General features: G+C 45.2%; 2 protein-coding genes across 3 annotated transcripts in view; both read left to right on the top strand.

Annotated features, from left to right (window-relative positions):
• LOC146178861 (microtubule-associated serine/threonine-protein kinase 3-like) overlaps positions 1-9,666 on the top strand; it is a 40,896-nt gene extending 31,230 nt beyond the window's left edge. The window contains exons 11-12 of the mRNA XM_084580053.1: positions 2,943-3,092; positions 9,391-9,666. Coding sequence (XP_084436179.1) covers positions 2,943-3,092; positions 9,391-9,666 — 426 coding nt within the window. The remainder of the gene's footprint in view (positions 1-2,942; positions 3,093-9,390) is intronic.
• Positions 9,667-17,416: 7,750 nt separating this feature from the next.
• Positions 17,417-24,115, top strand: part of LOC146178860 (F-box/LRR-repeat protein 12-like) — a 32,761-nt gene continuing 26,062 nt past the window's right edge. For both annotated transcript variants that reach the window (XM_084578601.1, XM_084578600.1), the window contains exon 1: positions 17,417-17,759. In XM_084578601.1, coding sequence (XP_084434727.1) covers positions 17,566-17,759 — 194 coding nt within the window. In that variant the 5' untranslated portion in view covers positions 17,417-17,565. The remainder of the gene's footprint in view (positions 17,760-24,115) is intronic.

The raw sequence follows: 24,115 nt of genomic DNA, 5'->3' as shown, positions 1-24,115 counted from the left end.
GTCCTTTGCTATTCGCTTAATCATAATGTCTTAATTTGTGTTTCTGTTACCGGTACCGAGAGCATTATCTCGCACGCGAAGGCTATCACATCACGGCGCTGATGGCCCGTCGAAGCCGCGCTTTACATTCTGTGTTAAAAGGCACGGCGGGCAATGTTTTACCAATAGATAAGATGTCCAAAGTAGCCAATGAAGTTCTACAGAGATCTATAGAGCCGTCAAAATAATCGAAATGATACTGAGAGAACCAGCAATGCTGATCAATTAAACATACCGCCGGCAATGAATACCGAAGAAAGCACTAAAAACAAAGAAAATGAGAAAAATAGCTGGGGATGGTCAGGTGGTTGTAGATTTGTCGGAGACATGAAAAAGGTCTATACATGGAATGCCTCATGACCTCGAGAGTACCGTAACATCGGAAGAAAGCTAACATTGCCTTCTATATAGGAAAGGGGATATCAGGGATTTGAAAGATTGCAGACCGGCAAGCCTGTAGTCTGTTACAAACAAGGCGCTTACTACGGTAATCTGTGATATAATCAAGGGAACCTCGGCTTCATTCAACCGAATGATCAGACAGGACGCTACTGTACAACAGATCCCCAAACTATCAATTATGCGATAAAAATTAGGAGAGAACGCAATCAACTGAGCAGATTGCATTTATAATTTATGAGAAAGCATACAACTCAATTCAGAAATCAGTAATCATGCAGACACGGCGAAATCAGTACGTTGATTAGACAAAAGTTTGAAGCATTGGAAGATATCTACTATGGTTGTACAGCAAACGTAGTTCTCTATACAAAGGGGAAAAATTCCATATTGAAGGGTTTGAGGCAAGTAGACACGATTTCTCTGGTACTGCTCAGCGCTTGTTTAGGAAGATTTTTCAAAGACATGGGTAGGGGACAGTTAGGCACAAGAATTGATGGAGAATATACCTCAGCATAGTGCTATTCCATGAGAGCATTGCCTTGCAAAGTAATTGAGGGGACGAATTGCAAAGGTTTAATGATCTAGAAGGCAAAAGATAATGGTTAGCCCAAAAATCTTCTAGAACATCGGAAAGAAACGACAGCTTAGGATATGCAGCGAGGCACTGGATGTGATAAGGGAGTACGTCTATTTAGGACAGCTATTTCCCGCAGATGCGGACCTCGGAAGCAAAATAACTAGACATCATATTCGGCTGGAATGCAGCTGCCAAGTACTCTCAAGTCAAAATGGCAGCTTACCAGCAAGCCTAATCATTACAATAGTTAAAAGCTTTAACATGGCGGCCATTCGGGCTAATGGTGCGAATCTAACGTAATGAACCAACGAAACACACAAGCACAAGAAACACGAGATAGCGTTGGGCTAACCACTGTGATTTACTGAGGTTTACTAAGTAAACCTAGTCCAGTGCTGTCCAGTGTACTTCTTTCTTGTGTTTCTGTGTTTAGGTAAAAGCTATGTTAGGTAAAAGCTATAACTTGTCGGTAGTTACCTATGGGGCAGAAACTTGGAGGGTCACGACAAGAGCTCCACTTAAATAGAGAACAACGCAGTGAGCTAAGAGATAGCACGCATGCAAATCGAACCAGGGAACAAACACGCGTTAATGGTGCTCTAGCAGTAATCAAGAAGTGAACATGGGTAGGGTATACAATTATTGATTCTGCACTAAAGTCATCTTTCTCACTTAAAGCCGAATATCTGTTCTGCAGCGTGATCCTGAATTTCTCTACATTTCCCCTTACTGTCAATTTGTTAACAGGCATCTTCCTTACTAGTTTACTCTTCTAACTTCGGCTTATACGAGAACTTACTACCTTATGACCACTGCATCGAATCTTTCCGGCCACCTCGTTATTCATTTCCATGTCCACTGCCCTTTTGCTAGTTTGCTGCTAGAAGTATCCATGGTTCGCAAATTATTTTGTTCTCCTAACTCTACTAAAAACTATCCCCTACTATTTCTAAAGCGAGTGCCATAGTCGCCCAATGCCTGGTCTTCAGCCTACTTCTCTCACGCTTTGGCGTGGAAGTCATCCATCAGCACAGCTAGGATCCAGCGTTTTTACCTTATCCGCACTTGACGTCAGCCTACTGTTGGTTCATCCTGTGTTCTCTCTGCGTGCTATTTTATTTCGCTTGGTCTTAGCCAGCCGCCGCTGCTAAGCGCCAGTTCTGGGTTTTCCGTCGGTGTGCTGGTAATAGTTGCCGGCTTTATCGGAATGTGGTTGCCATAATGACCGTGGAAGGAGGAGGGTATGGCGAGAACTCAGAGATGCACCACTGGAGCGCTTTGACAGTAGAACGAAGAAGTCAGTGCGGCGAAAGCGGAATGAAGGCTCAATCAGAGGAAGGTCAAACAGCAGTGTGAAAAGTGGACAGCAGGCAAGGTTAGGAGGCGCTAGTGGAGGGATGTTGCCAGCGTAACGTCCCGGCGAATATGGATTGCAAGAGAAGGAAAGCGTAGCAGGGGGCGGCAGAAAGTTAGGTGGGCGGATGAGGTTAAGAAGTTCGCGGGGGTCAAGTGGATGCAGCTAGCACAGAACCGAGTTACGTGGAGAAATATGGGAGAGGCCTTCGCGCTGCAGTGGGTATAATCAGGCTGCTGATGATGGTGATGATGATGAATAGTTATCATGAATAAAGGAAGAGTACTGTGAGAGCTTGTAATGTAGAACGGTTCGTCAGCGACGCCGGCCAAATGTACCTGTTAATAAGAGGTTAAGTAGCGGCGGCATCGTACACCTCATACGTGAACGGAAGAGAAACTCTAGGCGGAGAATGAGTAGATAGAAAACTAGAGAGACCGCTAGTTTGAATCTCGGCCTCGACACATCATGGAATGTAAACATCTCATCACCTTTCCCTAAATCTCAATTTAGACATTGATAACCATCCTGTGAGTATTCTCTCTTCGTTTTGTCTTGTTCGGTGAGCAGATCCTGAAGGCGGCCGGGAAAGACACTGTCCAGCTGAGGGTCATCCCCACCACCTGCGGGGGCGGCGGCAACTACGGCTTCACCGTCTTCGAGGCCAAGGCGTGGAACGAGAAGAAGAAAGCGCTGGTGCACTGCCACGTCATTCAGAAGGTGCGGTCGCCCTTGTGGCTCCCTGGCTGCCTCAGCCCCGGCTGCTGCTTTATCGCGGTTCCGAGGAAGAGAAATAGACCAGCTCTTTCCCTTCACCCGCAGCTAAGTGAGAGTCATTATTGAACTTAGCGCTTGGTCTCATATTTGTCAACCATGTTACGCGCAGCCATTAGTTACCTCATAACGTTTGCCTGCACCCGAGCCGCAAACATCGCAACAAATAACTCAAACAATATTTATTGGATGTAAAGTTTACAGTGCAGCGGTGTAGCTACAAAGTGCCTTATCTTGGCTTTAACGGCATTGGATTCTCTTTTGTGAGACTGAGAAGCAAAAGGTGGGAGAGGAGAGCCTGTGAAGAGAGTGAAGCAGCAGAAGGTAGAACCAATTAAAAACATTACAGGATTGCAATTAGCTTCGCTTAAAGGGCCACTGTCCACCCTCCGGCCGAAAATATTTTCTTCCCCGGTGACTGTGAGGCTTCGTCCCCAGAACGCAGTGCCGAAAAAATGTTTTTGAAAAGAGTAACTAATAACGTAGTTAGAGCCATCGCAATCACCCGATTCTGTCGTGCTTTTCTCCTTCCATTCTCTCGCAAAGCTTTTCACTCCCCTGCCCGGTCGTCTAGCCTCCGCGAGCCAAATTCCCCTTCCTCCTCCGCGTTTGGTCGGCGGTAGAGCGTGACACTCTGCGTGTGCAAAAACGAAACGGGCGAGGGAGCGCGCGCCGCTGCACTCATTGCATTCAGTCAGGCCGTGGCGAGGAAAAAGCTCGCTGCGAGCGGCGCACACAATTAGTTGTGTACGCCCATCCTTCATCCGTCAGTCAGCGAGACGTACCAATGGATGTCGTCGTTACTCCGACGTCAGCCTAGCGGCTTGTAGAGAACGGGGAAGCTGGTTTCCCGAAGGGGAGGATGAGAGAGCTTTATCTCTATTTTTGCTGCTTTGAGGCGCGCGTATCGCTGTAGCATTTTGCACAGACTATCTCTGGTATGTGATTGAAACATTGGGCTCCTTTGCTTAAAGAGTCATACCCTAGACAGTGGCGCCCTTTAAGAGCTTAATGGCGAAATCCTCATTCTTTTCTACTTCCTCCTCTTCCTCTATCTTGCGTGTTTGTGCGCTGGTTACAATTTGTTTCCTTTCTTTAGCTTCGTCATCAGAATCTATTGCGACGTCTCGCTGACACATGTCGCGGAATCTTGCGGACACATCTTGCAGAGGCGAGATATCCACTAGGAGCCTAGAAAGGCTTTCACCTTAACAGTTAATGGGCCTCAGTGGGTACCAAGGTTACGCCATGCATGAACTGAAAGACTAATCATCAAGGCGTTTTTGTATTAAAGCATAGAAAGTTTCTCAACTAGCTCACCTTAACCCATATATGCAACCGGAAGCTTGAATAATCTGAGCCAATCGACGCTTCTGTTCTTCGTTGTACTCTGTCGCTACCTTGGCACATTTCATCATCATCATCATCAGCCTGATTATACCCACTGCAGGGCGAAGGCCTCTCCCATATTTCTCCACTTAACCCGGTTCTGTGCTAGCTGCATCCACTTGACCCCTGCGAACTCTCATCCGCCCACCTAACTTTCTGCCGCCCCCTGCTACGCTTTCCTTCCCTTGGAATTCAGTTTGTTACCCTCAGCGACCATCGGTTATCCTCTCTTCGCACTACATGTCCTGCCCATGTCCATTTCTTCTTCTTAATTTCCACTAGAATGTCGGTAACTTGAGTTGAGCGGAACAACTGACCACGGCGGCGGTCAGACCTGTGACGCAGCAGGGGGTGCTAAAAAAGCCTGGCACATTTACCTTGTGGGAATTCAACATTCTTCTCGCTCGCACGAAGCGGTGAATTCCCTCTCTCTCCCTCTCTTTCACGGGGAGCCCTCATCTTTCCCCTCCTGACTTCCTTCCCCCGGAGCTGTGGCATAGAGGGTTTGGATGAGAGAACTAGCGTAGCACGCCGGGCGGCCCCTCCCCTCTCATCTCGGCGGACAGAATCTGCATACAGGGAGACGACGCCGCGACACCAGTACGCGCGGATGCTGCTAAGGCACCGAGGAAGAACATTGGGCGCTCCCAATAAACGGCTTGGCCCCCTGGGTGTGTCGTTCTTCACGGCCACGGCTGTGGTCTGAGTTAACGGAGTGGCGTTTGGTTCTGAGAGCGGAGCCGCAGCCCCCGTGAGAAACCCCACAACCTTTAGCTAAATCCTCAGCATAACGGGCAACGTCAGCTGGACGATTAGACTCCGTCTGTAGTTTATAAAGTCGTCCTGACGACAATGACTGTTCCGGCCAACTCTCTCATTCATACCGAGCGGCGCCGGCTCTTTTTCAAGTGAACTGCGAGTCACGTGGTACATCACGTGGTGATAGCTGACAGGCGGTGGTCATCGAAGCGATGGCGGCGAGTACATGGTACGTACCTTCACTCCTCCGATTGAAGGTCAAACGCCAGGAGCCGATGACATTGGCTCAACTGGGCCAGTGAAGCTTTCGCTTCAAAAATAAAATCCGTGATGTGCCGCAGGAATAATTGGTCAAAGGCAAAACAGCTTTGAAATCGTGGCAGAGGCCGAAAGCATGCACCATTCTGCTGAGACACGGAAATAAAGAGTGTTGTTTCCGGCGTTGAACTTGTCAAGTGTACGTCGTACGGCGCCTTCTTGCTGCCGCTGATGGCGTTAGTCTCCTAGCTACGGTGATCACGCTACCGGAGGCCATGAAAGCAGATAATTTTCGAGCTCGCAGTGGTCTGGCCCGCAAGCCACGCAATAAATGTTTCTTCTGTGGTTGTATGACCCATGTTTTGCAAGCATGTGAGGCATCTAATGTCATGCTTGTTGTGCCTTGTATGCATCCATACTGGAGAACAGCTCAACAAAGGCGGGACGTGGACGCTTGTCTCGTCCTTGTCCCGCCTTTGTTGCGAAGTTCTCCAGTATGAGCATTATTTAAGCTCTGCTCACTATTTATTATGCACATATCAGTTCATTCCTTCTTACATGCCGCCACCTGGACGACTGCACTAAGGCTTGTTACTTTTTCGCCAAATTTTGTTTTTTTTTTCTTTAAATTAAAGACGCGTGGACCGGAGGTTCTCTTTCTTAGCCTACTGTTATCTGGGTTGGTCCTCGCTCAGAGTGGTAACGTATGCGTGATCATATTGCGAACACTACAGGAACGCAAGCATAAAGATATTGTACAGAAAGGCATCAATTCTCACTGCCTGAATACAGGCAATTCCCTCGTGTAACATTTTGTCCTATTATTGTCAGGCCCGCTTGTATGTTACAAAGAGGAGCAAAAAGCAGTAATATAACAAAAATAGTTATTCCCTCAAGTGAAGACAAAAATAAACTTTTAATCTGACGGCGTCTTTGATGGAGACGACGGAGGATGACAGGTGGTTCCAGTGTGAGGTAGCATTAAGCGTGAAGGGATGTGCGTATCTGGTCACCCCTGCACTGTGGAAGATGAACGTTTAGGTGGTGTCCTCTGTGGGATGTTCGTAATCTCGGATCCTTACGCTAAGTCTAACGTCAAGAAGCTCGAAAGAATACGAAGGAAAGCAGTTAGGTTAATATATTTAAAGTTTCAGCGTACTGACTCCCCCCGATCGGAACTGATGTTTGCTCATAGTATTATTGAACCACATCTAAGAAGGCAATATATTCGTTTGTTTCTCTCCTTACTTCTTAATGATACACTCGGGCTTGACCCTTCGCTTTATCTTCCCCGATGCCTGCAAGAAATACACGACAATATTATAAAGCTGTATTAGCACTGTTTTTCAAGAACAAATTTGATCACGTTTTCCCTTTTTCCTCGCACCATTAACGACTAGAACTCAATACGCCAACCATCGCAGCCCTAAACCTTCCAACCCGCGTTTCTCTAGCCGTGTTTGAAGGTACTGCATTACGGATTCTCGCTGTGAATATTGCACTGCCCAATCCTGTTTGCTTATGTTGTATATAATTCTTGTACTTATTGTATTGCTTATGGCTGCTGCCCTTCCTTCTTGGACCTCACCAATGGTCTGAAATATGTACATAAATAACAATAAACTACTCTGCAGAAGTAAATAGAAGTCGTTTTCATGTTTCTCAGTGTAATTATATTATTATATGTTAGCAGGCGATAAATTTCCAAGCTGAGTTGAAACGCACGGAAAATTAAGTGTTTTGATTTGTGAAGCAATGTCATGATGGTATCAGTTAGACATTTTTAGAAAGAGTGCACAGCTTTTCTGAACATATTTTATGATTGCAATCCCCGCCAAGTAAGCCTATGAACATTCGACTACACTAGCGTTAAATTTATACAGCGGTATTTTTGATAGGGTAGGATCAAAAGAAAAGCTTCGAAGCTTGAAGCCGAAAATATGGTTAGCATGGTTAGGGACATATACAAAGTGAGCCTTCCAGGACAGGTCATCTGCTCCTTGAAAGCCAAGACACACTTTCTTCTGTTCGGATGTTGTTACCCAGTCGAAAAAAACTACAGAAACTTGCCAAAATACGACAGAATATTCTGTAGTTCTGTCGTAAACGTCAGATTTTTCTGTAGTTCTGTCGTACTTTTCTGTAGTTCTGTAGTTTTTCTGTCGTATATTTCTGTTGTCTGTAGTTCTGTAGCACTTTCCTGTTGTAACTACAGAAATTTTTGTTGTTACTACAGAACGTTCTGTTGTCACAACAAGTTTTCTGTCAAAAACCGCACAGAAATTGTCATAACAGAAAATTTTCTGTAGTTTTTTCCGACTGGGTATATACAATATGAGAGAGGATTGGTTTCTTAAGTCATGCGGGTAGTTGATTAGGTTACATTTCTTAGTGTTTAAATTACTTTCCCGAGTGTAATACCAAGTCTTAATGCCGTTAGAATAATTTCGAACACCGTATGCATCACACAGAATAGTAACGTCCTTGCACAAAGCACAATCATCACCACAAATACTTATTTTGGAAGTATTTGTGTAGGGAAAATCATTTATATAAATAAGAGAAATGAGATGATGTGTTTTCGTCCTTGTAAAGTAAATTTGATGCGATAATGGTGCCAAAAGCCTCCTCAAAGTCCATGATAAACGAGGAGGTGTATCCGAAGCATAAGTAAAACCATAATCAAATGTAATGGAAATTTGGCTTCTATAACAACCCAATACTTGGAGACGGGTTTTCATGGTGAAATGCAAATCTGTAATCCCACTGAATTGTAGCGCATTTTACTTATCGATTCAGTTTTTTTATATTATTTGCTTGTTAATTTTGTCCTTTTCTCTCAATATAAATTATTCATTACTCCAAGTAGATGTGTACGTGAATTCTTATTGCTAACACGTTATCGCAGGACATCAAAAGCATATGCGCTGCGGTGGCTCAGTGTTAAAGTCGTTCGACTACTGAGCTGGAGGATCAGGGTTGCCACATTTCGATGCGGACGAAGCTCCAAAGGCGCCCGTGTGCTGCTCGACGTCAGTGAGCATTAAAAATCCCCGGGTGGTGTAAAATAGTCCGCAGCCGTTCACTGCGGCTTTTCCCGTGGTCTGTACCGCTTGTAAGCATAACTGCCCCCTTGACGCAGAATTTCGTCCGTGCTCCGTACTTTACGCATTCATATCTCGTTTATTATCTAGAATGGAATTATATTTGCAGGCACACCCAACATGGTTTCTCTAACAATAAATAGCAGGTACATAAGTTCCGAGCAAGTCTTCTTTTTTGCAATGATGTTTAAGACATTTTTATTCATGGGCCACCACTTGTCCGCCTACGAATGCAAAAAATAATAGACCTAGCTTGTAGTTATTCGGATTATGAACGTCACCTGACTTAAGGACCAGAATCACCTAGTCGATTCTGAGGTCTTCACGTAGCGGGGCACTGAGGAGGAAACATGTAAAAATTTCGGAGCTCTGGCTAGAGTTATAGAGTATTCACAGTATACAGTTCACATGCCTAAAGAGACGTAGACACAGAGGCAGGAAAAAACAGAACAAGACAGGTGCTGCGCGCTCCAGCAGTTCTTAACCGCAAAAGTGATTCGAAATGGTAAATTCAGCTTTCGTATCTTCCCATGCAAAAGTCCGGCAGTTTCATTATTGGACCCTAGTGCCGCTCGTATACTCGCTCAACTGAAGCGTGAACAGCGATTCAGGCTGGCTCACCGAGCAGAGTGACATCCAAAACAACGCCCTTGTCATAAGGACAGACAGTAAGGTCACAGAGGACAGCCAATGGGCGAGCTACACAGCGCCCATCCCATTTTGCGCGTGCGCAGGTGACGAACCCCCAGGTCGTCACGCCCAACAAGCACCTGTACCCGGGCGACGTGCTTCTCATGGTGGACGGGGTGCCGGCGGAGACCATGGACCAGTACGGCGTACGGGCCGCGCTGGCCAAGGGCGCCAATGAAATCAGCATCACTATTGCGCCCATGTCTCCGCTGCGTCTCAAGCGGCCCTCGTTCACCAGGTTGCACGAGACCGTTATGACGGACGCCAACCTGCCCGAGCCCTCGGCCAAGGCGCTCATTGAGCCGCCACAACGCGCTTGATTCGCTGCGCGCGCGATTGTCGCTGCTCGGGCAAAGGCCAAACTCCTTTTACGGCAGCGAACAAAGCGAATTCCAGTACCTATTAAAGTTCCGAGACGAAGTCTTTTGCTTACGACGCACGCAAGGGCACCGCTTGCGAAGACCGATGCATCCGCAATGGGGCCTCTTGCGTGCCCAACGAATACAGTCCGTCGTAAAATACGCCCACCATACGCCCATAAACCGCCAGCGATAGCACATAGTGCAAATAGTGGTTTTATGCACTTCTCTAGAAGATGATCAGATTTCGCTAATGAAATTGCTCTGTGAAACAAAACGTGAAGCGAAAATGGCGGGCCCACGTACCCGTTGTTCTGCTTCCCTTCAGCAAATAAATATTTCCTGAAATTAAACAACCTTGGTACGAGGAGTTACTCCGAGAAGCTCGCACAGTATGATGAAATGCTTCTTGTCTGCGATAAGATAGCATTTTGTCAACAAAAAGTCACTTGCAAGCGGTTTCGTTGTTGACATAGCCCTTTGGACGAGCCCCTCGCAGGTCCGAGGCTACGCGGCATCTCGATCAAAGCAGCGGACGAAAATGCAGAGAAAAGAAAGCCAGAGCGGAGGCGAGTTGAAAGGCTCAGATGACACGGGCTCACAGTCATCCTAAGTGCTATAAAAACAACTATGAACGGCTATTTACACTTGCGAAGCGCGTAGCTAACAAGTGTCCCTTACTCGTTGTTGGTGACTTGAACGCTCAACATACAGCCTGGGGTTACCCGCATGACACACCTAAAGGACGTCGCGTGTGGTTAGCCGCGCAACAAACCGGTCTCTCTTCTCACTGACCCTACCTTTCCTACCCGCACGGAAACCAGTGTCTGTAGATACACTACACCAGACCTTACTTTCGCACATCATCTCCATCACGCGTCTTGGTGCAATACAAGAGAGAATCTAGGAAGTGATCATTTCATCATAGAAATTATTCTAAACATTCAGCTGCCCTGTTGGCCTGCCAGAGGTTCAACTTTCACGAAGTGGGATTCTTTCCGAACGTGTAGAGCAGCCCGCGCATACGCCCCCATTAATGGCATAACCGAATGGTCCAAACAACTACAAAGCGATGTCCAATCAGTAACTTGTCCCCTACCAAATAGCTGCCCAAGCGACATGGTTGACTCCCGCCTCCTGCATTTATGGGAGGCTAAAGGCGGCCTAGAACGACGCTGGAAACGGCAGCTTTGGAACCGGACCCTGAAACGCCGCCTCGCCCGTCTAAACAGAGAGATAGAGACGCATGCAGCGACTCTTTCACGACAGAATTGGGAATCGCTATGCAACAAGATAGATGGAAATATGAGTGTATCTCAGACTTGGAACCTTTTTAGGCACTTATTAGACTCTAGTAAGACTAAAGCAACCCAACGATATAACCTGACTAGACTAATATATACTTGCGATACACCTCCACTGGAAATTCTCCAAGAACTACGCGATCACTACTGCCCCAAGTACCCTTATATATTACACCCAGATTATTCAGGGCCCCTTAACGACTTCCTCGACCAACCCATCACAGTATCAGAGGTGCAGGCTGAGCTTCAGAAGCTTAACACATCTTCAGCCCCCGGTCCAGATGGAGTGCATAATAAGGCACTCCGGAATCTCGATTCCCAATCTATTGCCGCCCTTACTGAATATTTTAACGAGTGCTGGCAACGGGGAACCCTCCCGCCGCAATGGAAAGAGGCCAAAGTTGTGTTTATACCAAAACCTGGGAAACCTCTGCTAATTTCAAACCTTAGGCCCATCTCTCTCACCTCTGCGATCGGCAAACTAATGGAGCATGTACTCCAGACCAGAATTTCTCAATGTCTAGAAGGCAGAAATCTCATGCCCACCTGCATGTTTGGATTTCGTCCTGGCCTTTCTACACAAGATGTCTTCTTACAGCTAAAACATCATATTCTCGACTGACAAATTTTGATTCCAAAGCCATGCTAGGTGTGGGTCTTACCAAAGCATTTGATAATGTTACACATTCAGCAATCCTTCATAATCTTACAACCCTGGGAGTCGGCGCCAAGTTGTATAATTACGTCCGAGACTTCCTCAGCCAACGCACAGCCACACTTACCTTAGGCGGCCACTGGCTTCCAGAGATCACGCTAGGTGTACGAGGTACGCCCCAGGGCGCCATCCTTTCCCTTATACTATTCAACATAGCACTTCTCCACCTACCCGAAAAATTAGCCCAAATCCCCGACATTCATTTCAGCCTCTACGCCGACGACATCACTGTCTGGGCTAACCGCGGCAGTGATGCCGAAATAGAGGGACATCTACAATTGGCACTAAACACCATCGACACTTATGTAAGGTAACGTGGCCGAACTCATGCTCCCCTTCAAAATCAGAACTCTTTCTCTACCGCCCCAAACGATCCAATTCAGGCAGTCCGCCTAGTTCCCTCAAGCTAGGTATCCATTTGATCCCACTAGTATCCACAATCCGTGGTTGGACTGGTACCGTGAACCATGCGCTTTGTTAGAACACCTTGCGCGTTTAATATCAGTACGCAGCCTGTTTAAAGTCATCATCATCAGCCTGACGAAGCCATAAAGACTCTCCATACACAGTCAACAGACCACCCGATTGATTCGCCGCATAGCCAACCGTCGGGCTGGCTCACGGGAGGGAAGCACACTTCGCCTCACTCAGGCTTACATTATAAGCCGCTCCACATATGCCCTTCCATACCTCCCCCTCAAACAAAAGGAGAGAGACCGGGTGAACGCGCTCCTACGAAGTTGCACGAAAACGGCTCTACGACTTCCCCCCAGCACATCTAATGCCCGACTCCTTAAACTCGGTGTGCACAACACTTTCGAGGAACTTAGAGAGGCTACATTAACGGCACAAATAGCCCGCCTATCCAACTCGGCGGCTGGCCGCACTTTATTATCCCACTTAAACCTAAGGCCAGTTACACACCCCATTGACGATTACCCCTTTCTCCTAATCTCCGCTCTAATCTCATCGTACCTCCAATCCCTAAAAACATGCACCCTGAGCGAGACCAGGGCCGCAGAATAGCCAAGGCTCATGCCCTCCACAGGCAATATAGCGAGGACCAAGAGGTGGTCTACGTGGACGCAGCAGAATATATGTCAGGCTCCCGTATGGTCCTGGCTGTAGCCGACAATCAAACAAAGCTGCTTACTTCCAGCTCTATAATCACCAATTCTACCACAGAGGCAGAGGAGGCAGCCATCGCGCTTTCTCTCATCTCTACATCTGCCACAAAAATGATCTCTGACTCCAAATCTGCAATTCTAAATTATTCCAACGGCTATGTATCCCGCACCGCTGCTCGCATATTACGCTTCTGGCAGCCCCGGCACACCATAAGCCTCATTTGGACGCCAGCACATGCCGGCCTCCCTGGCAACGAAGAGGTTAATTCCCTAGCCCGAGGTCTTACATTCCGGGCTAGTGAAACGGAGCCCTCGCTACAGGCCGGGGAGCGCCTTCTCTCTTTCCGTGATATTCTCGTACTACCGGGACAAACGAAGGGAATGTACACCTCCGGCCCCCTCTCTCACCATAGCGCAGGCTCTACACTGGCGAAGCTTACAAACTCGGACGGCTCCATACCCTACACTTCTACATGCCCGATAACCAGACCGGTTTTCCTCATCATGCAGACTCTGCGGCAAACCAGGACACTTCATACACATCCTTCTTACATGCCCCACCTTTTTTCATCCCCCATCACCGAACGTCGCAGAGTCCTACTGGGAATCTTCTCATGAAGAGCACTTCAAGTCAAGAACGGAAGATTATCTCCAGTGCTATGAGAAGGATTGCTCTTCAAGGGCTTTCTTTTGCTTTATAAGGGTGTCTCCCATATAGTAAGGGAGCACCCAAGTGCCATGCAGCGGGGCTTCGCCCCCACTGTTTGTTCAATGGCAATAAAATGTTTCTACCACCACCACAAGTATGTGTGTACTTCGCGCTAGTCAGAGTCACGAGTGGGTTGCGCAAGAGCGTTGTTACCGACCGCGCATCAGGGAAGTAGTATACATGACGCTGTGAGTTCGTTGCACAAGCTGCATCACGCTGGCCTCTGTTCCATTAGCACGCGAACAAAACAAAATTTATACGAAAATAGATGGCTAACGTAGAAGCATTAAGTCAAACCTCAACTGTAAAATTAAAGTGCAAATTATAAAAGCGCGTTTTCATGAAAATAAAGAATTAAGTAGCAACCGTTTATAGCGTATCAGGCGTGCTTTGAAGCCAACTGGATCACGTTTATGTCATGTCGGCATGCTTTTTGCTCTTTTATTGAAACTGGTAAAAAAACTTGTTAATGGTGTTATTATACCCATCTATGTATATGCTTGATGATCATGGAGTTGAACAATCATGGCGTGTGGAATGATGTTGATAGAAGCGAATCACGCATTTCGGAAAAGTGTTATAGTTTTATGGAAGGGCATAGGCAAGATAGTTTGTGTCTGAATGCTAGCGGGCTATCATCTGGTGATACGATATGTCTTTTTTTTTTTTTAATGTGTATAGCTGAGAATTTACGTGAGACGTGCATGAATTCGCTTTCATTTAGACTGAGTTCCATTCCATCATCCAATCAAAGCGTCAATTTTCGATTCTTCGTAAATCATTCCGAGAGGTTATGTGCCATCTCCATGTATGTAGTCTGCAACATGTGAATGTGCAACATTTGAGTGTGCAACGAGTTGCTAGGCTTGACAAGCTGACACAATGATGTCATCTCAAAAGGAATTTGCTTTTCTGGAATGGTTTCGTGACTCCCGATTGGGAGTGAAGAAACCAATTGGGCATCCCAATTGGGATGCCCCATTGGTTTCTTCACTCACGATAGGCACGCCCAATTGGTTTCTTCACTACCAATTGGGAGTCACGAAGCCAACTGGGCGTCCCAATCGGTAGTGAAGAAACCAACTGGGCATCCCAGTTGGGATCGAAGAAACCTTCCCGATTGGGAGTGAAGAAACCAGTCGGGTTGGATAGGATCCATTACAGAAACCATTTGGGATTGGCAAAACCAGTCCAATCTGACTGGTTGTCCAAATCAGACCCATTAATTTTTTGACGGGGTTAAGATCAAATTACCTTCATGTGTTACGGAGCGCGGCACTGCCAGTCATTTTATGCATGTATATGCATTGCACTGCGCATGCATGGAAGTGACTATATGTAGTCTCTTCGAAACAAACTGATTATTGCAGTGTCAACTATCTACCATAGGGATAACCTTCAACTGGTTTGGTTTGGTTTGGTCTGATTTGTGGGGTTTAACGTCCTAAAGCGACTCAAGCCACGAGGGACGCCGTAGTGGAGGACTCCGAAATTTCGACCACCTGGGGTTCTTTAATGTGCACTGACATCGCACAGCACACGGGCGCCTTACTTTTCGCCTCCATCGAAAAGCGGCCGCCGGATAACCATCAACTGTCATAGCGCTTATATGTAAACCAATAAAGCATAATTGACATTGCGAGGCGTAAAAAAGTGGTAATTTTCATAAAATTGAGTTTTCTGTTTCTGCTTGCTTTATTCTTTCATCCGCTAATCTCAGCCTCAAATGTAGACGAGAAATGATAAAAATCTGCGATGTGCGCACATGAGGTGACGCACCAATGGACAGGGCTGAATACGAGTTTCAAACACGGCATAGCACTTTTGTGGCTTTGCAGGCAGGAAGAAAGAGCTTTTTTTACGTTTTGTCAGTTCCGCAGCAGTTTTCAAGGAAATTATAAACAAGCTTTTTCTGATCCCCAAAAGCTACCCCCCCCCCCCCCCCTCCTGCTCTCGAAAATGCTGCCGTCATTGGTTCAAAGCTGCTGTACCGTGTATTGTGGTTGCCGCGCAGGGGTTCACTCAGGAAAACACATGCTTTGAACAAGCTTTGAAGAAGCTAGGTGTCTATATTAACCTACCTTCTCGCATCCCTTTACGGTTATTATTGTACTAAGTGATGCGCGTGTGACAGCCTGCGAGCCTCAAAGATGTCATGCTAAAGAAACTACTGAGCCCAAGTCCCATCGTCGCCACATGGCGAAGGAAGCTTGCACAGAGAATGCTTTTCGGAGGCATACTGAGAGACCTATCATAGGCTACAGGGGACTTCTTTGTAGGTTGCAGCTCTGTAGGTTGCACTTCACCATGTTTGCTTAAAAAACAAAGCATCCGATTCACTCACTAAAATTTGCTGAAATTTTTAAAATCTTTTTTCTTTGTTATTTTCAAGCAAATTCATTCCTTGTGTAGGACATTACTTCCCCTGACAATGCTGTGAAATTTTGTACGGATGCTCTTTATTATTTGCAAAATACAGCTATGTTATTTTCTATTGCAATTTCTTGTTCTGAATCAGATATAAATTTCCAAAAGCATTTTAGTTACACCAATAAAAAGCAACTTAAATAGTAATAATTTCTATAGGGAGCTTGCACGAAACGCTGACAGCGCCATTTTCCTGTACAGTGCAGCATTCGACCGTGGAGCGGGCCGCGCAAATAGTGCCAAAGCAATGGTTTAATGCGGTCATGGGCTCCGCCGAAGCATACTATAGCTCAAAAGGTAAAGTCCGGGCAAAACGACTGCGGGTTTTTCAATACAAAAAGATACGATTGCACGAATGCGACAAGACCAGAAGCGATCAGAATGTCGCAGACGAGAATGGCTTGCCCGCATCAACAGACGGCATTCACAGAAGTCCGGACAAATACCAAGTGTGTACAGGTCATTTCGTGTCAGGATATCAGTCATCGAAAAGTTTAGACCGCTGACCTGCAAAATGAACACGTGAAGCTAGAATGGTGAGCTCCTGCAGCAATCCGTGCTTCAATGTACAACATTCGGCGACGTTCCGATCGCTGGCCTTGTTGTCGCATTCGTACCAGCGTACCTTTGGTATTTTGAAAAACCCGCAGTCGTCTTGTCCGGAATTAACCTTTTGCACTTTAGACTGCGTTAGGCTATTGCAGCCCACGACCGCACAGTAGACCATCGCTTTGACAATATTTGCGCGGCCCGCTCCACGGTCGACTGCTGCACTGTAGAGGAAAATGGCGTTCTCAGCGTTTCGTGCAAGCTACCTAACCTCCAAAAAGTTATGATAGAACACTTTATTCTTATTGCGCAGAGTGCATCAATGAAGGAACTGACGTATTGTTCACTGCTTTGTGACATTAATACTGACACCAAATAGGCGCACAAAAACACCCTTATATTTCAAATGCATTACTTGCGAAAATTCAATCAAATTAGCTAGGCAGGAATTACCAGCATAACTGAAAACAGGCCCTAAAAATTGGACAAATGTTAAATTTTCAGCAACCTGATACTAATATCAACAAAAATGTTTCGTTCCGGAACATACGGAAGCAGAATGCTTCTGTAGCAGACGACCTTTCTCGCCGGCGCAAACATCGACAGTGGCGGCACGATCAATGTCATTACCCTATTCTGACCAAAGTTAAAAATACGAATGACATAAAAAAGTCTAAAAAAACATAGCGAAGATTAGCGAAAGTGTCCTGCAAACAAAACGTGGACATAAAGGTACAGTCATGGTAGAAGAACATTGACCTTGGTACAGTGCTCTAGAATGCGCACCATAATCAAGAACGAAAAACGAAAACCGAAAGTAGTTGGCTACAACAGGGTCAAAGATATGAATCCAACGTGATCCAAACGAAGTCGAAGCTTAGGTCAGCCGCGTCTGCCCGCGCTCGCCGGACTCGCCGTATCGTCTCTGCGCGTTCTGTCGCTCGGCGCAAATGGCTCACTTCCAACAACCCAGCTGATCGGTGAACACAGCCGTGATTGCAGAGACCAGCCGAGGCACAGACGAACACGATGACTCAAGTAGAGCGTGTGCTACACGATGTGTTCCACAAGTCTCAGTGCATTTTCCTGCCCCGTCAGAGTCCCCACAGCGGCCGCGCGCATGCCTCTTCGGATGTGGACGGTTTCATCAACAGGTTTCCGGACAGTGTGCTGCTCGAAATCTTCTCACACCTCAACTTGCTTGAACTGGGAGTCGCAGCTGGGTGAGTGCTGAACCTGGTATTGCGCCAATGCGACGGAGAACGGGCTGCTCACGTTTCCTCAACCGTTTTACTACGATTCATCCCGCTCGTGTTTAACGTCGGGAGGATGTTTCACCCGACGTAACAAAATCACGGAACAGGCTTTACGCGACTATTAGTCGCTCGATAACTATGGCACTGCAACTTATACTTTCATCACCATTTTCAGCAGCCTTCCTGAGTTGATGAAAAAGGCTGAGGTGTTTTGATGTGCGCTCGCGGGCCGTTGTTTGCCGAAACCTGGCTCTAGGCAGTACTCTACTGGTATTGTATTGATTGAGCTTGAGAACATGGCTGAGGCGTCCGTGTAATCTTCGCGATCTCCGACGAGTGACCGTCGATCCACTGTTATGTCAGCTTCAGTGAGTTTTCGGTGTCAGTATGGCAGGCTAGCCGTTGTAAAATTTTGCAAATTATGCTATACTGCCATACTTGTCTCAGTTTTAGCGGTATGCAACCCTTATTCGACAGGGCTGCTGTAGATTGTTGGCGTTGGGCCTTTTCCCAACACTGCTTCTGTTTTCTTCAAAGCTAATGAGTTTTCCTTTTTTTTTGTTTTGAAAAAAAAAGAGAAAAACATCCAAACCCGCCTGTCGTAGACTGGGGGACCCTTGTGGGTGGATAGTGTTAGTAGTTTGTATTTTCTTGCTCCGTAATGCTGTGAAGGGAAAACAAAATATTCGTTATTTTGTTAGGGCGAGAAACGATTGAGGATCAGGGGTGTTTAAGATCAGGCTTGGCATTCTGCACAGGGAAAGTAATTGGGGAGAGATAGAAGAATAAAGATGCCGAGAGCTGTAAAGGTTTAAATAATAAAATAGATGAATAATATTGTAGCAGTATTCAGCTTGTGTGACTCCAGTCACTTTTTCAAATACCAATTTTCTCTTACTACTGTTGTCAGAAGAGGGCCATGCCTTAGGAACCATGAGAATGGATACAAACAAATGCTGCCTCAATTCAGCTCCATTCATGTAAATTGTTGAAAAGCCTGTATTGTAGACCAGCTTAGTGCAAATGGAGAAATACTAAGTATGCTTCTTGTCATCACTCCCATGGAACTGCACAGCTAAAGATCACGCTTCAATCAGAATGTTCTATCTTCAGGGATACATCTTGAGGCCTTCTCCTTCCCAGTCCTTTCCATGCTCTAATAAGGCTCAGAAGAAAATTCTTCCACCTGCTACAGTGCCTGGCTGAAAATATATATATGAATTTGCCCTTTCTTTCCATTAGGTCTGTGGCCCTTGTGACATTAACTTACTTTCATAACTTACTCCATTTCTTGCTCGGACACGCCAAGGAACACATCTCAAACATCGCCTAAAATTTTTAACTACATGAAAGACTTGTCACTGAAAAGAAAAAAAAGCGGGTAATGCAAGCAGTTACTGCAGTACTCTTTCTTTTTCTGTGTCCGCCTTTTTTATCTTACCTGTCCTTTTGTCATCCATGCCCGTTGAATAAACTTTTCCATGTCATGACGTTTGTTGTTTTGCTAGAATTCATATTGTGAACTTCAATATATTTCACATGAACTTCAATGCCCACTGTAGCAATCATAGCAAGTGTCTTAGTAAGCGTAACCATATTTCATTTATATGCGGAATGTGCTAGTTGAGGGCTGTTTAGAGTAGTATGGCCTTATCAGCAGCCTATATTTCAATGTCCAAAGTGTATTATTTGGTAAAAAGTAATGAGCTAGATCTTTAACTACTGCCTTGATTAATGAAGTGTCAATACAGAAGTTGTAGATTGTCTTGAAAAGCCATCTGACTGGGATGTAAGCCCCTGGGCTCCATTTACAAAGTGTATTTTGATGGCCTTAGACGGAAGGTACTACAAAGCCGACTGCTGGCTCATATCTCTAGCCCAGTGCAATGCAAAGCCTCATTATGGACAGTGCTCGAGAGAAAGGCAGATTTTTTTTTCTCGTAATAAAAAGAGGTGTCATGGGATGCCGAAGCAGTACTGGTGTCATGTGAAATTCTTTTAAGGACAGTAAAAAAAAAAAAAAAAACCCCTAAGTAAACAGTACCCTGGTGCAAATATTTGTCAGCTCATTTTTTCTGAAACCACTAAATAAAATTTACTTAAGTAGTTTTTACTCATTAACTTTGGATTACAAAAAGGCACCACAACTAGCCCGCTCGGCTCTTAAAGGAGTATAGACATCAAATTTTATTTGCATGTTTAGTTGTTTTTTTATTGGTGCGTAAGACATTACTTGTCCCTGTACCACTCATGATGGTGCCTATGACCACTAAATAATTTCTAACTGAGTTTTGTCCTCCGACTTGCTTCAGTTTCAGTTTCAGTAGCTTAACGATGACTGTGATGCCAAAGTGGAATATAGGTCAAATGAGGGGTGAAAACACTGCTGTATAATTGCTCCTTTGTCATTTTTGATTCAGTACAGGACTAAAGCTAGCCTGCCTAAAAAGCTACTATTACAGGGAGTGACAAGAAGCGATTATATCGCTCTTCCTCCATCCCTCATATTATCTATATTCTACTTTGACGTCAGAGTCGTGAAGCCGGAACAGGTGGGAGAGTAAAATTGAAATACAAACTGTTTAGTGGCCATAGGCAAATACTGTTTGGTGGTTCATGTATATGATCCATTATACATGATTACAAACAGTAAAACGCAGAACCAAAAATTATGTGCCTATACTTTTTAAAAAACTATAGATATAAAATTGCAGTTGGTGTCTCCTTTCAAATGATGCATTAGACATTAGAGTACATGTATCAAGACACCTGTTTTGCCTGCAGTAGCTAAGTATAATATAACTGAAGTCCTTCCTTAAGATGTTTTGGTGTCGTCTTAATGGGGGGCTGTGATGTGTAGTTGATACTGAGGTCGTGCAAAACATGAAAAGCAGCCAGAAAATCGCTGGTGTGTAATTTTAGCTCACTGGAAGACAAACCAGGCTGCCTGAAAGGCAGGAATGATTACAAATGCTGTATTGTCATTTATATTGCTTTCATTTTCTCATGTTTCACTTGATCCAGAACTTCAACTAGACGTCACAGCCAGTCAAAATAGCATGAGAAAGAAATTAAAATTAAATTATGTAAAATTATGTAATGTTCGTAGTTAAACACCATCACAGGATTCGTATACACTAATCCACAAGGAAATACACAAGCAAAAATTTGGTGCCTATAAACCTTTAACAGCCTTCGGCCGGTTTTACTGGGCCAAGACTGTCTGTCTTATTGAAAACCTTGGTTTACTTTAGCTGGGACACACCTTGTACAAAGCCACACGGCGTATGCAAAAAAATGCAATGTTGTGCAAAGAAAAAGCGACAAACAGTGAAATGATAGAAGCATGAATTATACAGATTAAAAGCAAGTGCTCCAATGATTAAAACATATTTCTCAGTTAGAGAGGAATTTTTGTAAAGCAATGACGCTGATAGCACACATATGCATTAGTTACATGACAAACAAAGCACTTTTTTCACCCAGTCTTGTATTGTGCTATCACACCAAAACTTCGGACATAAGCTGTGTATCACTGGCCTTTGACTTTCTCCTCTTAAACTCCTCTATATTCCTCGAGAATCCATTTTATCCTCCTGGGAGCATAGAAATTTCAATAATTTTTTGTTACTATATGTATGATGAGATTATTTGGGCTTGAAGTTTTAAGTTACAGCTTTGTATGGTTGTCGTTGGCAATTCTTATCCTACTGAATTCTTTTCCTCCTTTCAATTCTGGCTCTTGGTCATTCTCCCAAGAGTGAAGTCAGTTGCGACACAAATGGAGCGACATCACTATGTCATATGAAGTACAGATTGATATTTTAGTCGCAGTCTTGTCAGCATGCTGGCTTTATGCAAAATTTATGTTTCATTTGCTAACTACAGTTAGGCAGTGCAGTCCCAATAAAAGCACTGCATTTCCGTAAGCTCATTTACATAGCTTTCGTTTGCAAGTGAGATGTTCTGTGCAGCCTTCTGTTCTGTTCTGTTTTTGCACTTTCTGAATGACAGAAAAACGTTCCCCTGTTGTAAATATATTTTCTACTTATACTCGTTTTATTTGCAGGCATTTGTGCGGTATACAGCTTTAACAGAATGGAATGCTCATCAGCAGATTCTTACATTCTTTCGCTGGAGGAATAAATCATCTCTAGTGAACCCATGAATTTCATGTCCTGTTAGTCCACTCCGCTTCCTTCCTTACATTCCGGTTCCTCCTTGAGGTCGCTGTTGGTCATCTCAAGTCGGCGTAATTACTGGTTACATGGTCTTTGCGTGAAAGCGCCAACCCCTCATCTCCTCAATCCCTCACACCCCTGCCCCCGTTCCACTCCGCGCCCTTACCGCCTCCAGGCAACACTAACCAGCCCTGTCGAGTCTAATCGAATCTCAACCCTCAAACACATAACAGACAAAAACAGCCTGACCGTGCCGACATGCCCTAAGGCCGGTGAAGTACGTGTGTCTGTTCACCGCCACGATCGAGACATCCAGTGCGCGCGCGACAAAAAGCAGATGGCTACTGTCCAGGCGGAAGCTAGCGGACGATCGCTAACATATTTAAGTAGCGCTTCGAGAGGGTGGCGGCGACATCTATAAGCCCGGTCAGAAATAACGAAAATTTTATATTCACGTGCCTTGCGCTGATTTTTTGTTTGCTTTTTCTTTTTTCTTTCTTTTTTTTTTTGGTAGGGAAATTTTTGAATTTCGGTCCGTTCCGGAATACGCCAACAACACCCCCCCCCCCCCCCCCGGCACACACACGCACACTTTGCAGGTATAATTTCGACTCGGCAGTTTTTTGTGGCGGTGGAGCGGACGTTTATGAGATATCCATAGGATATCTTCCTAATTGTACTTTTCTTCTTGAAGACCAATTTGTCGAGCCCATCTTTTCCTATGGAAAAAACATGAATCGTAGTGGCTCGCGTGGTCTCTCCACTTTTTTGCAGGGGTGTACATAACGACTGTAAGCCTGAAGACTTTCATATTCGAAAAACCCTGGCGGCAGAGAAAAGGTTGGAAAGGAGACGGAACACTTTTCTTTTTCTTTTAAAATTGCCACCTTTCTACTCGTACTTCCGCGACACACTTTCTCAAGTTTTCACAACTGGTTGTAAGCTGGTCGTGTGCTGATTGCACTTACTGGGTGTTCCAGCGAGCACTTTAAAAGAAATTCGTACAAATAGAGAGCTCGAAATAGTGAAAAAAAAAAAAACTTTTCAAAAGCAAACTCGAAGCCGCGGGGACGCAATTTGCAGTGAAAACTTTCTTGATTACTCAGCTGATGATCTAAAACTCATTAACTTTGAATTTTCACAGTTCAATGGCTAGTGCAAGGGTGAGTTCGAAACAGTGCATTGGCTGTCAGGTTTTGAAATAAAATCATTTTCCGAAATCCATGCGTCGCGTTGGAAATCCGGCGCTTTTTCCTGCAGAGAATCGAACTTTTTTTTTTTTCTTCAGAGCGATTGAAAAAGAGAAAGTGCGTGATAGTCCACAAGAAGAACAAGCAGCTTAATCGTGGCAAACGTAATTAGCGGACGTGCCGTTTCGTTCGAGGTTGCTGCATGTAGAATGCTATCGGATTCGGCTTTGTGCGGAAGGAAGCGCTAATTTTGCTCGCCCTGCAAGGTTTACAAAAAGGTTTTCTGCGTGTGTTTCAAAAGCTGATATAGCATTGTCTTATCCTCAGCTTCGAACTTCCCTTTGACACTAACAATCCTGCTTGGTTAATAAAAATAAATTATTTGTTTGTAGTTAATTTATTGTGAATTAGAAAGCGTTTTACAGTAGATTGCGTCCGCGCCACTGAAATTGCGTGTCTTTTATTAATTTGTTTTTCGAAAGTATTCGCCGAAACACCCGGTATCAGTAGGAGGAGGAGGAGGAGGACAAAACATTTATTGACGCAAGGGTATTCTGAGTCCCCGCAAGTGTTTTTGATGTGATCCTTGCCAGCATGCCAAAAGTTCACGCCGCGTGAACTCATGGCACAGAATCGGATCACACACACACGCACGCGCGCACGCACGCACGCACGCACGCGCACACACACACACACACACACACACACACACACACACACACACACACACACACACACACACACAAAAAAAAAAAAAAAAGAAAGGAGGCTAGGTCAATACGCAAAACCCCCGAACAAAGGTCTGCGAAGGTGGTTTTCGATTTTTGGAAATGGGTTCATGCTCGAACGGATACTCCATGGATGTGTCAACAGCGTTATGGCTGCTGACCGTGACTCCGGTTGGGCGTACGCGTGGGCGATAGTTAGGAAGATCTCTTTTGAAACGGGCTGT

This window comes from Amblyomma maculatum, chromosome 9 (assembly GCF_055883805.1).
Source record: "Amblyomma maculatum isolate TAMU_Amacu chromosome 9, ASM5588380v1, whole genome shotgun sequence".
NCBI classification, from domain to species: Eukaryota; Metazoa; Arthropoda; class Arachnida; order Ixodida; family Ixodidae; genus Amblyomma; species Amblyomma maculatum.
Note: the sequence above shows the minus strand (reverse complement) of the source record. Positions and strands in the feature narration are given on the sequence as shown.